The sequence below is a fragment of the Prionailurus viverrinus genome, chromosome B2, assembly GCF_022837055.1.
Source record: "Prionailurus viverrinus isolate Anna chromosome B2, UM_Priviv_1.0, whole genome shotgun sequence".
Lineage (NCBI taxonomy): Eukaryota > Metazoa > Chordata > Mammalia > Carnivora > Felidae > Prionailurus > Prionailurus viverrinus.
Window position 1 is genome coordinate 111,592,803 of NC_062565.1, and position 16,398 is coordinate 111,609,200.

Here is a 16,398-nt window from a genome sequence, read left to right on the forward strand (position 1 = left end):
CAGAATCGTGGTAGGAGTAACTCACTTTACATTGTAATTAGGTTGCTATGGCAGCAAAGCTCTCTAAATTAAGGACTTCACTTGAATTATCTGGCATAACTAAACTGGCCTGTCCGAACCTGAATCCAATGTCTTTGCCTTAGCTTTTCTGTTAGTGATAGCTGAATTATTCTTGGAAGCCAGCTCCTCTCATTATCAGCTATTAACAACAAACAATTCACAATCAGCAATTCCATTGCACCTTTCAGTGACTACCCGGAGACTTTTAAAATTACAATTTTCTCAATCAACAGATGTTTATTTTCCCTTATGTCAGACCCCTTGCCAGGGTCTATAGTGTTAAAAGATTCCCTGCGGGAACACTAGGTATGGGAATAAGTGGGGAAGTTTACAATTATAATAAAGACTTTGAAGGATATTCAAGGTAGAATCTAAGGGAACCATCACAGAGGCCCAGAACCAAGAAGGCCATGTGAAACTTGCAAAAGCTACTTCTGGGGAAAGTAAGCACAGACTGAGTCGGAAATAGCTCGTAGAGCCTGGTTTGGACAGAGGGTGGCCAGAGTTATTGCCACGGCCAGCTGAGGGAACTGAGGTGCAGAGTGACTGCTCCTGTCCTGCAGGCACCTCTTACAAACTCCTTTTTTTTTTTTTAAGTTTATTTTGAGAGAGAGAGCTGGAGCGGGGAAGGGGCACAGAGAGGGAAAGAGAGAATCCCAAACAGGTTCCACACTGTCAGCCCAGAGAACTGTGAGATCATGACCTGAGCTGTAATCAAGAGTTGGATGCTTAACTGGTGGAGCCACTCAGGCGCTGCTGAGAACTCCTAGCGATATAGTACCATTCACAAAGGAAATGTCCCAAAGGACTCTAGATCTGATCAATGTAAGTCCAAACTTTTTCAAGATACCATAATACGGTTCATTAAGCCTCAAAAGGATTGTGGAGAAGGGATCTCCATAATTATTTTGTATGGTCTGAGCAAGGCAAACATACGTGTTTAAGTTTGGTTGGAACGTCACTCATTAAGGTCATAAAGCACTTGACCTTACAGATGTCAGCATTGACTTGGTCCTCAGGTAAAAACTGTATACCTCCTGTAACCTGTGAGGAAATCTGCTCAGGAAAAAGACACTTGCCCAGTTTCCCAAATCCTGTAATTGACATAACAAGGAGTCCAAACTAAAGGGTAAACACATCCTGCTCTCCCTGCAAATGGAAAGTAAAGCTTGAGGTGGACTTATTCTATTAAAAACTTGCAAGTGAACTGACCCCTAGACAGAAAAGAAGTTCTAGTTTTGCTTTGTGTTGCCAAACTTATGTTTCAGCTCCCTTATGGCTGACGTTCTCTGACATAATGACAAATTTTTTTCTACTTCTGAATTTAGTATGCAAAAATGAATGCAAAGAGAAAGATTCTTTGATAGCTTTCAAATTGCAAAAAAAGTTTCTTATGTTAATTAAACTTGATATTTAAAATGGATAAGATAGATTTCCCTCAAACCTTTCAAAAATGATAAAAGCTTTTTAGATAAGTGATTTCATTACTTTTGAATGGGTTATATTTATATAGATGAAGGTTGCCACATCTGTTTTTTTTTTTTTTCACTTTTCTACCTAGAAGTGCAAGAGCAAAGGCAACCTCAGAGTGTCTGTGTGAGTGTGTGTGTGTGTGTGTGTGTGTGAGAGAGAGAGAGAGAGAGAGAGAGAGGAGAGAGAGAGAGAGCGAGAGAGAGATGAGAGAGACAGACTCTGGTTTTTCTTTTTCCCTCAATGCTTTTACATTTCAGAAAGTAAATGCTCAGCTTATTGACTTTCACTGAGTGAGAAGCTCTCCCTCTTCATACCCATCTCTGGATAGCTTTCTATAGTACAATTGCATTTTTTTTTTGTTCTTTTGTTTTGTGTTTTGTTTCGTTTTGATTTTTTTAGTGCTCCCCACATTTAAGGACTTTGGAAGAGCTCTTTTAACCCCTTTAAAGTTTATTTTTATGCAAAATTATTGCTTCTTTAAGATCTTTTATTGTAAATGTTTCCAATGTGTCTTTCAGTAAAGGTAAGAAAAACATAAAGCTAAGGTTGTTTTCTAACACCTTTTCATTTTCAGTATCATATTATTTACAAGAGATTACTTTTGCCATATTTTCACCCTAATTTTTTTTATATATATTTATCTGTATCTGGAAATGGATTGCAAAAGTATTTCATTACATATGGAATGTTAAGAATGCTTAGAGGGCCTCCCCCGGGGTGTCTCAGTCCATTAAACATCCCACTTAAGCTTAGGTCATGACCTCTTGGTTTGTGAGTTCAAGTCTCCTGTGGGCTCTGTGCTCATCTCTCAGAGCCTGGACCCTGCTTCTGATTCTGTGTCTCCCTCTCTCTCTGCCCCTTCCCTGCTCATGCTCTGTCTCTCTCTCCTTCAAAAACAAATAAACATTATTTTTTTAAAGAATGCCTAGAAACATCAGAAAATTAAACTTTTCTTTTTGTGACAAAATCATCAATATTTAGAGACAAAGCTGGTTATCATTCAAAATTGAAATATATATCCCCTTATAGCACCATTTCAAAGATACTGCTATTTTTATAACAGATCCTTGAGAAGTTAGGACTTGATTTACTAAATAAATTAAAAAGACTGAATAGTTATTTTCAAAAACAATTTGACTTTAAAATTACTAAGAGTTATTGGACACGTGTGTAAGTCTGATTTTCAATGGAAACCTTTCCATTTTTAATAATATGTCTAATGGACATCAATATTAAAAAGGAAACAAGTATCCTTTCAAAGAGTACAACTTTAAAATTGTAATCATTTTAATATGTTGAATTTGCGTTTAACTCACGGGCTACATAAATTCCATCATCTCTCATGAACTATACCAAAATAGTAACAAAACTTTTTCTTTTCTCTTTCCACATATAAGGTCTATTCTAGTAGATGAAAAAATTTTACATGTTTAATGTTTAAAACATTAAACATAACATTAAACATCAAAACATTACATCAAACAAAAATATTAAAACAATAAATCCTTTATTATGTTACCAGTTGCCAAGCCTCTACTCCTTTTGGCTAAAACTGACCTGGCTTTAAAGTTGCATTTTGTTCTAGAGAAGAAGAAAAGTATCTTTTGGAATTGTAACAAACTCGTCTAAGAGGAGGAAACATTTAGGTTAAGCTGACACAAATAACAAATAAATGTTTTATAAAGAAATACTGGTACTTACAAAGTAGAGCTTTGGAGGGATCCAGTTATTTTTTATAAAATGTTTTATGAGAAAAATTTGCTGGAATGAGAGGTTTTAATCAGAATGCCATAATAAGAAAGCTACTAATAGATCATGTTCACACATATTCACAGCCCACGTCATCCTTAACTTCCTCTCTGTTCCTTTATAGATCAAAATACTGGGTAAAAACTACTTTCTTGATACGATGATAAAAGTTATGAGAGAACAAATAACAGATTCTAATCAACAAATGGCTCCTTTACTCTTTCCTGCTTTGTGGATGCCACCCCTTGATCCCCAGCATAAACACTTACTCCTGCTGGAGGGTCAAATCAGATCAACCCTAACTATACTGTTAGATGTGTAGGGGTAGAAAAAACTTCCCTTACACATAGGTAAATAGGAAAAAGTAAATGTCTCAGAAAAAAAGTCTTTCCAATAATCAGTGGTGGGAAGTCAGAACCAAATGAGAAGAGAGAAAAATTCTAGAGACACAAGTTTCTTATGAAATATATTTAATACCTATTAAAATGTATTTATATTTCATAATCCACGAAAAACTCCCATTTCTTTCCCTTCTTCTTTCCCTTTTTCTTGACATTCTTCCGTTTGCTTAAGATAGTCCCTCTCTCTTTGTCTCTGTCTCCTTCTGCCCCTCCCCCACTCGTGTGTGTGTGTGTGTGTGTGTGTGTGTGTGTGTGTGCGCGCGCGCTCTCTCTCTCTCTCTCTCTCAAAAATAAAAATAAACAAAAAAGAGTTATCTTCCAATTCCCTCCCAGGCTTATCGAGGATATTACACACATCATTTTACAGAATTTTGATGATGTGTTGTCTTAACGCAGGACATAGCTCTGACTGAGCATCTCTCTTAGAGTTACAGGGCTTTTGGCTTTGTAAACCACTCCATTCCCCTACCTCTTCAGGCCTAGGACTGATAGAGCCTTCCTGTTTTTGCTAGCCCTGGGATGTCTCACCATACCTCTGCATCTTGATATGCCAGGGACCCTTACATACTCAACAAGCCCCAAACTGAGCTCATTATCATCTCTCCAAACCTGTTCTTATTCTTAATGCCATTCATTTACTCAGGTCACGCAGACTTTAGCAATCATGCTCAACCCTAACACTTAATTGCTAGTCTTAAAATAATGGAAACAGTCTAAACCTGGATATGAGACACCTGGCTTCTAATTCCAATTACAGTTGACCCTTGAACAACATTTGAATCACACTGGTTCACTTACAAATGGATTTTTTAAATAAATAGAGTATAAATATACAGTAGTATAAATACAGTAGTATAAATACATTTTCTCTCTTATGATTTTCTTAATAACCTTTTTTCTAGTTTCCTTTAAGAATACAGTATATAATACATATAAAATATGTATTATCAGCTATTTATGTATCCATAAGGATTCCAGTCAACAGTAGGTTATTAATACTTAAGTTTTCCAGTAGTCAAAAGTTATACATGGATTTGTGACTGCTTGGAGGGGGTGAGCAGTGCCTTAGATCTCCACATTATTTGAAGGTCAATTGTATATCACTGTTATAGCTGTGTTCTCCTAGGCAATTTACTTGATTTCTCTGATCAGCTCTAAATTCTAAAATGATGTGAAATCATATGTACTGCTTGGAGTTGTTTTGAGGGTTAAATGGAATTGTTCAAAAGAAAAGTAGCATAATTTTTCCTCATGAGCAGTAGCCTCCTATAATTGTCTCGTCTCCAGACCCCCCATCTCCACCCCTCAGCTATCCATTCTTTCTATGGCTGATGCAATAAATCTAAAATGTGAATCTGATCATACTCCTTCTTTGCTCAATTGCTTTAGCAGGCTCATATAGTCTGTGAGGTGGCATAAAATCTTTAGCTGTGTGTACAAAACCCTTCAGGATATGAACCAAATTGTATACTAAGAGATTATATAGAATTTCACATATACTAATACCACTAATGCATTATTATCTTCTAGAGATACCAATTAAAAACTACCATAATATTTAATGATTTATTATACATATAAGAGAAATTTCCTGATAAAAATAATAACAATAATAGCAATTAATGGTTGAGTACCTAACTGTGCTAAAAAATGTGCTAAGTTGTTATACACATTATTTCATTTAGTTGTGTTAAGTTTCTAAGTTAAATAACTAGTGAAAGTAGTTTGGTTTATATATTTTATCAAAATTAATACCTAAAGGTCAATTCCATCAAAAATTGCTGAAAGATACAAGTTTATTTCACCACAAAACAAAGAAAAATATTATATTGGCCTAAAGTTCAATAAAATTAATTGTGTCATAGAGTTAATGGAATAAGAACGGGGGCCAAATTTCTATTTTATTATTTTATGTTCTTTGCTTCTTAGGATATATCTCACTGAAGAGCTAAGGTGATAAGGTTCTTGGTTTAATAGAATTGTAAATAAAACATTACTAGCTCCTGTAGAACATTGTCCTCCAATTCATCCTATGGTAAGAAATAATCTTATAATAAGTTTCCTATAATGCTTCATTCTCCTCTACACAAATCCTACCAACCCACTCTTTATGGCCCAATTCAAGTCTTGTGATTTCATTGTATAGCCTTGTCTCACTCATATCTCATCTCCATCCTAACTTTTACAGCTTTTATGGTCTGTACAACTTACTTCTGTACATCAGTAAATAATGCATCGTGGTAGTATTCTATGCATAGGGGCATGCCTGGTTGTCCCAAGTAGATATCTCTATCCAGACCACAAGCATACTGTAAACATCTCTGGTAGCTATTTAACCTCTATACAAAGCCATTAAGTCCTCCCTCTGCTCTTAAGGTAGTTAATTACCAACCCATCAGCCTGAAAACAATAAGCTTAAAATCTTTGGGTGGAAATAAAAAGGGACTTAAAGAGACCATTTAGGGGCACTGGGTGACTCAGTCAGTTAAGTATGTGACTTCAGCTCAGGTCATGATCTCATGATTCATGGGTTCAAGCCCCATATCAGGCTCTGTGCTGACAGCTCAGACCCTGGAGCCTGCTTAAGATCCTGTGTCTCCCTCTCTCTCTCTCTCTCTCTCTGCCCCTCCCCTGCTCACACTCTGTCTCTCTCTCTCTCTCTCTCTCAAAAATAAATAAACATCAAACATTTTAAAGAAAGAGACCATTTAAGTTCTGTCCCCACACATTACAGATGAAGAAATGGAGATCCTACAAAGTCAGTTGATTTGTCAAAGGTCATATAACTGATTAGTGTCAAAGCTGGGATTAGAAGCTGAGTCCTTGGCCTTCTCTCTAGAGTTCTTTTGCCCATATATGGATGATGGCATGTATTATATTATTTACAATTGCCATACTAAATACCAATTGTATATTTATTCAAGAAGATGATAGGGTATACAGTATTTATTTACCTTATTATATTTGCCGTTATTTATGTAAATTATATGTTTATAATGGAATATTAAAAGTAACTTAAGCATAAGATATATAGTTAATAAAGGTTCACATAACTTCTTTCCACATATTTGCCACAGTAGACAAGTTGTGACAATTTTACACTAAATGTTGAATAATTACATGTGAGTAGAAATCTTCTATTCTTTAGAGAACAATGACAATAAAAAACATGATGTTGTGGGGGATGTCCATGTTGAGTAGGGGGAAAGGAAAAAATCTTTTCGCATTGTTGATTAAAAAATAATGGGATCATATCTGGTAACTGTGCTTCTACTACGATTTTATGAAGCAACTTTTTTTTTTTTTTTTTTTTTTGGTGATGGGGTGAGGTTGGAAAATGTTGCCTGAAGCTGTTTGTTTAATCTCTGAGGATTCTGTCTGAGAGGAGTCAGGGGCTAGCTAATTCCTCCTGAGAAATACAGTTCTGATGAACATTTGATGATAAAGTGGCTAAACATAAGAATAACCTAATGTTAATATAACAGTTGCCATTTCTTTGGGGGAGGAATTTAGTAGATAAACTCTCTTAATGAGGTAAGTGGTAGCTTTAGTGGCTCTTTGAACCTGCAGGCTTTTGAGCCCCAGGAGAGCTCCCAGTGGATATGGGAATTCTGTCACAAAATGTAATACTGTTTTAGAAAGAATGTGAGAATTAATATTATATTTAAGTTAGTCCCTTTTAAGTTATATCCATAATTAAATGCCAATTGACAATGTCAGAAATGATTACATGATGTGATTGTTATATGAGATTTGTTTAATGCTATTGTAGCCAACTTTCCATGGCCAGACATATCCTAAAAAAATATAGGAGTCAAAGGAAACCACTGATTTAATATACAATCAGTCCTCACATGCAAATATTTAAAGCAATAAAAACTTCATTATGATGTGCAAAGCATGTGATGAGGGGAGAGGAGCGAAGTTAAAGGACGGCAAGATACATCTTCAAGGCATAAGACAAATAGCTTGAGAAGCACACCAAGATTTCCAAGAAGGAAGTGTGTGCTGTGAGAAACTGATTTTCCTTGTTTTCAGTGCCATGAAAACACAACGGAAGCTTTTAAGGGCCTCACAGACATGAGAGCAGTTTCACTCACAGCAAGGTCCATGATTTTTTAAAATCTGTTAAAATTCTAAACTGTTGCCAATGTCCTGTGAACAAACTTAATAATCCAGTGTATAGATAAGCTCTACTTTCTTAAAACAAAAAAATGCAAAATATGTTTAAGCTCCCACATTTTACCTGTTCTATCTGTATTCCTCAAATCAAATAGCATACGTTAGTGCCACATGCAATTTCCTTTTTACGTAATGCCATTTTCTTGCAACTTGGTCCTAAGGAAGTTTCAGACTAAAATAGTGCATCAAGGACTGTGCATAATCAACCTCACTAAAAACAGCTTGATTAATACTAAATATGTCCTAGTTCCTAATCAATTATGTTAATGAAGTTGCAGGCACATCTGCAAGCCTTGACAAAGCCCATGATCTCAGCATCGCCTGATAGCATGGACTCCTTGGGAACCTGTTCAGGGCCAGTGTCCTCAGCATAAAGACTCTCTGGGAGTAAAAGGAGGTACTAGCAAAAGCCCTGTAATCCTGCATCATTATGTTATTCGCTTAAACACCATATTGGGTTCCAGGATAAAATGTCAAATTAAATAGCTCTTTAATAGAACAATAGAAGCCTAAGTGTCCCACTTTACAAATGACACATCCTTTTCCAAGTGACAGACTGATAGGCAAAACATTTTCTACTTGGTGTTTTATGAACCTCTTGTAGGAGATAAACTGGAGCCAAACACTTGAATAATCTATCAAAATCTGTCTCAAATTGGGGAATTGGAGTTCCTTGATTTATGTCCATATCCCAACAACAACAACAACAACAGAATTAGAATCCAATGAAACTTAAGGTGACACTATTATTTATAGGCTATCCCTTGTCCTGTGAACATTGGGGCAGTGACAGAGTCACTCGTCAGTTTTTTGTCAAATTATCTCCAGTAACACAAGCTCTTATAGTCCAAATGCCAAACAAAATGTGACTCTGACCTCTCTCTGTCTCTGTCTCTGTCTCTCTCTCTCTCTCTCTCTCTCTCTCTCTCGAGTTCTAAGCATTTTTTTTCTAAATAATCTGCTTACTAGCTAGGTAAATGATATACAATAATTGCTAGTGATGAGTTTACTCAGTTTTGGTTTTATTATTTTCAGCATAACTCAGCTACATTTGAGTCCAGTTAAGACATTTTAAAAAATATTTAACTCCTATCAAAATCAAGCATATGCAAAAGATGATACAAGTTGGGAATTTATACTGGTGAGAAACCACATATGATAGAAATGCAAAGGCAAATCATCAACTACGCAAAAAGAAATATTTAAACAACTCTAATTGTATAAGGTAAACATTTAGGTGGCTAATTTACTAATAATGAGGCTAAGAGGTTGCCAAGTGCTAAGGACTGAATTGTGTCTCCTCCAAATACACACATGAAGCCCTAACCCCCATATGACTGTACTAGATGGAGATGGGGCCTTTAGGAGGTAATTAAGCTTAAATGAGGTTGTCAGAGAGGAGCCATGATCCCATAGAACTGTGTCCCAAGGACAGGAAGAGCCACTTGAGCTCTCTCTTCACCATGTGAAGATAGCAAGGAGTAGATGTCTACAAGCCAGGACATGGGCTTTTTCCAGAAACCTGACCATCATGGCACTCTGATCTCAGACTTCCATCCTAAAGAACTATGAGAAATTTCCGTTGCTTAAGCTACCTGATCTGTTGTGTTTTGTCTGGCAGCTCTTGCAAACCAAGACATCCAGTGCTGATCAGGAATTTAAGAAATTATAATATCGAGAGGAATTGTTTTCACATAATGGTCACACACAGAAATGACATCAAGAGCCAAGTGAGTGAATGGGTGAAACAGAGGTGTGGCAGTTGATGGAAACAATGGGAAATTCCCCATATTCAAGATGACCACACTTAAAAATCAGTACGTAGAAAACTTGTGTGGACCCAATAAAATGTGTGTGCAGCAGTTTTGGATGGGAGACAAAGGTTTCAAACCTGGGACTAGTCCTGGACTGTTCTCTAAAAATTCAGGAAGCATTGTTGATTTGGAGTCTTGGAGTAAGATTTTACATGTACTTTACATTAAATTGTGATCTCTAATGACCAAAAAATTCTTTTTTTTTAAGATGGGTATTGATATACCACTGATTAACAGATGATACAGGATTTTATTTAAAGCTTAAAGCTCCTAGTTCATTCCATTTGTGTAGCTGGCCAAATCAAAATATTTTACATACTGTACACTAGGTTATTATAATTTGCAAGTATAATGTAACCTTTCCCCCCATTCCCACTGGCATTTCTCTTGCTCTCTTGCAAGCCTTTCTAGAATGCTTAGGTACTTGACTTGAAAACTATTGTTCTTTCCCAGACAAGTAGCAGTCAAAATTTCTCCATGGGTGACATTTTAGTCATTCTGAAGGACATTTGGCCAATTACAGGTCATTTAGGTGACTAGTCCTAAATTAAAAGCATTTTTAGAAATATTTAATTGCTCTCCACTTCCGTCTAAATCACCTAGGGATTTGCTACTGAGATGGAGTCCTAGACCAGAAACATCAGCAAACATTGGGAGCTTGGTAAAAATGAAGAATCTCAGGCCCCACACTAGACTTACCAAATTTGAATCTACAGTTTCACAAGAGCCCTAGGAAATTTGTGTGCACACTAAATTTTAAGAAGCATTGCTAGGTTTCTCTATACTAAGATCAGAACATGACGTTTCTATCACAGAACTTCATGAAATCTAAAGCACAACACTTTATGTCTTCATCCTCCAAAACTTGTTGAGGCCTCAGAAGACATGAAGGTAGGAGCCTCAAATGCTGATGTCTTCATAGCAGTATATGAGAAAGATCCTTGGGCATAGAGCTAGAAATTCTGGGCTGGAAACCCAGCTCTGCTATTTACTAACTTAGCATAAATAAATAAATTTCAAACCTACATTTGTTAATCCTTAATAATGTGTACTTTACAAGGTTTTGAAATATCAAATGTAAAATTCATATAAGTACAGAAAACATAATATTCTAAATAAATATGAGTTGCAGAGAGCATAACTGCAGGTGTGACTTGGTCAGGATCTGGACAGAAGGTGAGTAGAACATGCTGATGTCAGAACACAACCAAAGGAAAACATCACCTGCCTAGCTACCCAAATCCTTCCCTGGCTATTGGCTGTGTGAAATATAAACGTATAGCCAAAAGGATCATTTGGTCTGTGGTCAATTGGATAATGCATCTCTCACCAAGGCATTCAGATTAAATTAAACTAATTAATTTCATTGAATTAAAATAAAATAGAAAAGACTATTTGAAACAGGCTACCAAGTTTAGGTGTTTGGTGTAAACCAGTTTGTTGCATCTGTAAGGTTTTTTTTACACATGGACGTAAACCAAAGGTTCTCAAAATTTAGTGTGTATAAGATCCAACTGAGAAGCTTGATAAAAATGGAGATTTCTTTCCTCTCTGAATTGCCAGAGAATCTGATATGTTAGGTCTAAGATATGGTGGGAATATGAATTTTTAAGAAGCTTCACAGTTGATTTTGGTGCTGACAATCTGCAAACTATTCTTTGTGAAAAGTTGTCTTAAATCAATAAAATGCAGTCGAAGGAGAATTCCCAAGTTTATCAATATCAAACACAGTAATAATAATTGAAATATTTGTAGCTCTATTCTGTCTTTACAAGACCTCTCTGTGACAGGTAATATGAGTATCAGTATTTTACCAATAAACAGGCTAAAAGTTTAGTTATTGCATTTGTTCCTCCAGGTCGAAAATGGCAAAATCAGAATTTGGATACAGATCTGTGTGATTCTAGAGCACAGGCTGTAAATCACCATTTTCAGAGACACAGAATTCCCACAATCCCTCTAGGTAACAAGAAATGTTCAATAAGACCTGGTCCCTTTTGTAAGACGGGTTTGGATACATGAAATGAACTGAACTTCTCAGACATTTCCTCCTCATTATGGAGCTTCATCTGGGGATGGGGTTTGGGGGATAGAAGATAAGTAAGGCATAGAGGAAAGGACAGCTTACATGAGTATATAATTCCAGATAACAGCCATATAATATTTTCTGGAGTTCCATGTGCCAATTTAGCATGGTCTGCTCAGTAATTCTCCCTGGAAGCCCATGCAAAACTGTCATGTACCAGTCTGTCCTAAACCCATGACATCCTGCTTCTCCTCACCAGGCCTGTTTTATTTCAGTGGTTTCCCATCTTAGTTAACTGCACCTCTGTCCACCTCGATATCTAATTCAGAAAGCCGGAGTCATTTTAATTACTTGTTGCATCTCCGCATGCATAGTAATCAGATACTTTAACCAATTGATTCCCTTTCCAGGTACTTTTCCGATCTACCTGCTCTCTCCAACCGTTACACCACTGTTAAGTTCTTGCGTTACAACTTAGTTGGACTATTCTCTTCTCAAGTGTCTGCAGTCACTCTCATACCACCTGTCTAGACCAGCAGGATGGCAGTCAAATTGTCCTTTTAAAATGAACATATCTATCTCATCTATGGGAAATTCCTTATCGTCTCTAGAAAAAAAATTACTTAGCTGAGGTGAAAATATTTTGCTTGTATATGCACAAAATATCTCTGGAAGGAGTTAACATTGGTTGCCTAGAAGGAGAACTGTGTAGTTAGTGCATAGGGCCAGGAGGGAAACTTTCCACTACCTTAAATCATTTTCGTAATCGTTAAAATTTGAACCATGTAAACATGTCAAAAATTTTAAAAGGAAATAAAAATTCCTTAGCTGGGTGAAATAGCATGATATCAGAGATCTGCAAAAGTAATAAAAATACAAGCAGAAAAAAAACAAAAAAAAAGGAAGAAAAAAAGGAAAGAAAAGAAAGGTTGGATAAGTAAGAATAGAAAATGTTGATAAATGTATCTGCAGGCTGAGTATATTGCAGATTTATTTTACTATTCAATGCTTTATAATAAAAATTTAAAGATAAATATAAATCCCAAGCTTAGCCTACAAGGCACTTCGTGAGCTGTCCTTTGCATGCCTTTCATCTGTCCCAGACCCTCTTCATACTGCCTTCTTTCTCTCCGAGATGAAGTACTTAGGCATATCTGAACAAAACCTCTTTCTTTCTCATCTCCATGTTTTTGCATATGCCAATTCTTTTGTTGGTAATGTTCTTGCCTTCCTTGTGTATTCTTCCATATTCTTGGGATTTAAGCTCTACAGCCACTTCTGCAGAGAAGCTTTTCCTGGAATTCTACTCACCTCTTCCAAGCAGAGCTATGCCCTACCTTCTTTAAGCTTCCACAGTACTCAGCACTGGTTTCTATTTTGGTTCTTATCTTATGGTGTAATCACCACAACTCTTAGAACCCAGCAACTAAGGTGCCTCCAGTAGGTTCTGTGCTTTACACGGTTCTATGTGCCCTCCTCTGGCTACATCCTGCCCTAGGTCTAAGGGTCTGGGGGGATGACAGGGTGTGGCCACCTGAAATTTTTTCCTCTCTTACACTTCAGGTCCTAGAACTCTGACCTTTTTTTTCTGCCAGACAGTTCTTTCTCTGGGGATGCTGAACTCATGGGGTGAGCAAAGTTGACAGGTAGCTGCTGGACAGATGGGTGTGGAACTTGGGTAAGCAGTCTGTGTCCACACACACACACACACACACACACACACACACAAGGTCCTTTTCAGTGTTTGACAGAGCTAGGAGTGGAAGGGGTGCTATGATGGTCTGAAGGAGACCTCCATCTGTACCCTTGCAAAAAAGTAGTGGTGCACTTGGCTTTAATTCTTTGTGTTTTATATCTGGCTTCTCTTTAATTACTTTTAATTTTACACTTGTAAACTGAGTCTTGGTAGGACAGGAACTATTTTCTATTAATCTTTGAATGTCCAGTACTTTAGGCAATACCTGATGTGATCCTATGGTTGGAATTTAATAAATGATAGTTGAATGAATAAATGAAGACAAATGATTTTGAAAACTTGATTATGATGACACTTGCCTCCCCTAATTTTGCCAATCCCCAAACACCATATTTTGAAGAACTAATTAATAGCAGTAGTATTAGTCATTAATTTTATAAAGTGCTTATAAACTGGCACACACACATACACACCATTGTATCCTCACACTAATTCTATGAGCTCAGTACTATTTTCAACTCATCTCATGGGTGATAAAACTCATGAAGAGTGAGTTTAAGTAAATAAAAATGTACAAAACTAGTAAGAGGTGAAACTCAGATTTAAACCCAGAAACTCTGTCCTAGAGTCATAAAGACACTAAATTGGTCAAGTTGTGGTAAAACTGCATGAGTTTCATGACATATCCTTGACTATTTGTCTCTGTACTTTCTAGCTTGATTTCCAGAGCATGAAGCTGGTCATTCTTCTGGAAGCTGATGATCACCAGTATAAAATCTTAAGAGGAAAAATTTTGGTTTTCCAAAAGACAGCAAGTTGTAATTTCAGGGAAAAGAAACTGTAGCTTAGATGTACCAACACTATTTAAGAAAATATGGATTTTTTGTTTCTGCTGTTACTATTGTTTTTTGTTTCTCTGCATTCTACTTTATCTATAATAGAGGAGAGCTTTGGAAACATAAAATACTTGCCTTCAGGGGTAGGTGATGCCGGAGTGGGTCTGGAAGCTCGTTCTGTTGGTAATGGAGGTGGTACGGCTGGGCTTTGTCCTGTGCACACAATGCAGGAGTAGGTATTGAAAAAAAAGTATTAACAAATTTAATATCCTCAACTAAAATAGCTAGATCCTTCCCCAACATGCATAATTCATAATCTGAAGTATAAATTCATATTATTATGAAATAAGAAAATTGTTATTAGGTGAGATCTTTAAGTGGATACATACACAGGTTCCGTTATCTTCAGAGCTATTTCTGAATATATTACTTTTCATAGATGTATATACAATGTTAAATATATCTACTGGACTTCATTAATGGAAAATCTACATGCAATCAAATAAAGCAATTTATTTTCAATATGCACTTTAAATTATGGAAACTAAAATCACAGAAGCTGAGAGGAGTCCTAATATAGAGAAAAATCACCATTTTTTTTTCATTTAACTTAAAATTCTCAAATGATATAATAGGGCAATAAAAGAAGGTTAAAATTCATGGGCCTTTTGATATTGAACAGGTACATTTTCTCCTGCTGAAGTAAATGACCTGCAGTTAAGTAAATAATGGGCCAAAGGGAAAATATATTCAGTTTTATAGAGCCTTGAAAGGCTCCCTCAAGTCTCTGGGCTTATTATGAACTGTATAAAAACCCACAATCGTTTCTGAGTGCTTCCTTATCCCAAGTGATTTCTTTAATTAACCAAAACCATCCAGGCCATGAACTGTAAACATTAACTAACATATGATCCCGTATGAAATGTCTGCAAAATGTTTTATCATTAATTTTCATTCCACAAATTTCTGCTGTGTGTTTCTTTTAAATCCAGGAATTGGTGTGGGCATAGGCACCTTGTGAAATCTCACTGACAACTAGATATTATCAAATGTCAGCAGCAGTAAGCAGCAGACCTGCCTGCTTACTGGAAGTTTTCCTTTTTTTAAATAATTTGTCAAAATTAGTTTGGTCTGGTGAATTGTGGATTAGCAAGCAGAGCAACTGGAGAGGCACACACACCACCTTCTGTGGTGGTGAGAAGGGAGGAATCCTGGACCCTCTTGCGGTTAGTCTCCATTCATTATAGGATTCTCTTATAGTGGTTAGACCATCTAGGTTGATTCTTGAGCATATTCTAGCATGCATAAAAGCACATTGTTTCATGACACTCCAGTCATATACCTAGAAAAGTATCGATCCATATCATCATTAATTTTTTTTCCTAATGAGAGCAAAGATCTGATAGAAACAGATGGCAACATGAAAGTTCCTCTTTCAGTGTACAAAGAGAAGATGAGGCTGGGCACTCTAAAAAAAGTTTGATCTCCATTATTTTTCCCTACCTAACATTTACATACTGCTTACTCTATGCCTAGAACAATCCCAATCAGTTTTGATACATTAAGTCATTTAATTTTCACAAGATCCTTAGGAGTAGGTGTATTCTCACTTTATGGTTTGAAAACTAAAGTGAACAGGTTTTCAGGCCATTCAGCTCCTAAGAAGTGAGCTGAATTTCCATGTAGGCTCCAGATTTGAGGTGCTCAAAGCCCCTTTCCCACTGCCTAAGGCCAGAAAAGGGTTGTCTTCTATAAGGGAGTCCATGACTGCAGGTGGGAGACTCAGTCTCTACTTACTTCATAAGTCGAAAGGATGTATACTTGTAAATATCCATTCTCAAATCTTTCTAGAGAGCTGTTCTTGAAGAAAATATTTCTAAAGTAGGCTGATATTTTGTAGCTTTTAAATCTAGGAAGAATCTAGATTTAGGAAGGAGTCAATTAAATGATTAAAACTTAAAGTACAAGTGGCCATGAATATAAAACAATTGTTTCTAAATACTAAGGCTTTCAGAAATATCTTCATAGAATGGTGCCTATTCAATCTAAGTCACTTCTTTCCAGGTCATACTTTCATGAACAGTGGTGATGTAAAATCTCAATCCTTTATAGTCTTGATAAGCTTTTTAGAAATTTATTTCAAAAATATATGAAATTCTTT

The 16,398-nt window shown here is 36.3% G+C and overlaps 1 protein-coding gene across 1 annotated transcript in view; it reads right to left on the minus strand.

Moving 5' to 3' along the window:
* The window catches only part of TRDN (triadin), a 305,883-nt gene that overhangs the window by 190,038 nt on the left and 99,447 nt on the right, over positions 1 to 16,398 (minus strand). Inside the window, 2 exon segments of the mRNA XM_047860375.1 lie at positions 1,345 to 1,349; positions 14,369 to 14,450. Of these exon segments, the coding sequence (XP_047716331.1) occupies positions 1,345 to 1,349; positions 14,369 to 14,450 (87 nt within the window).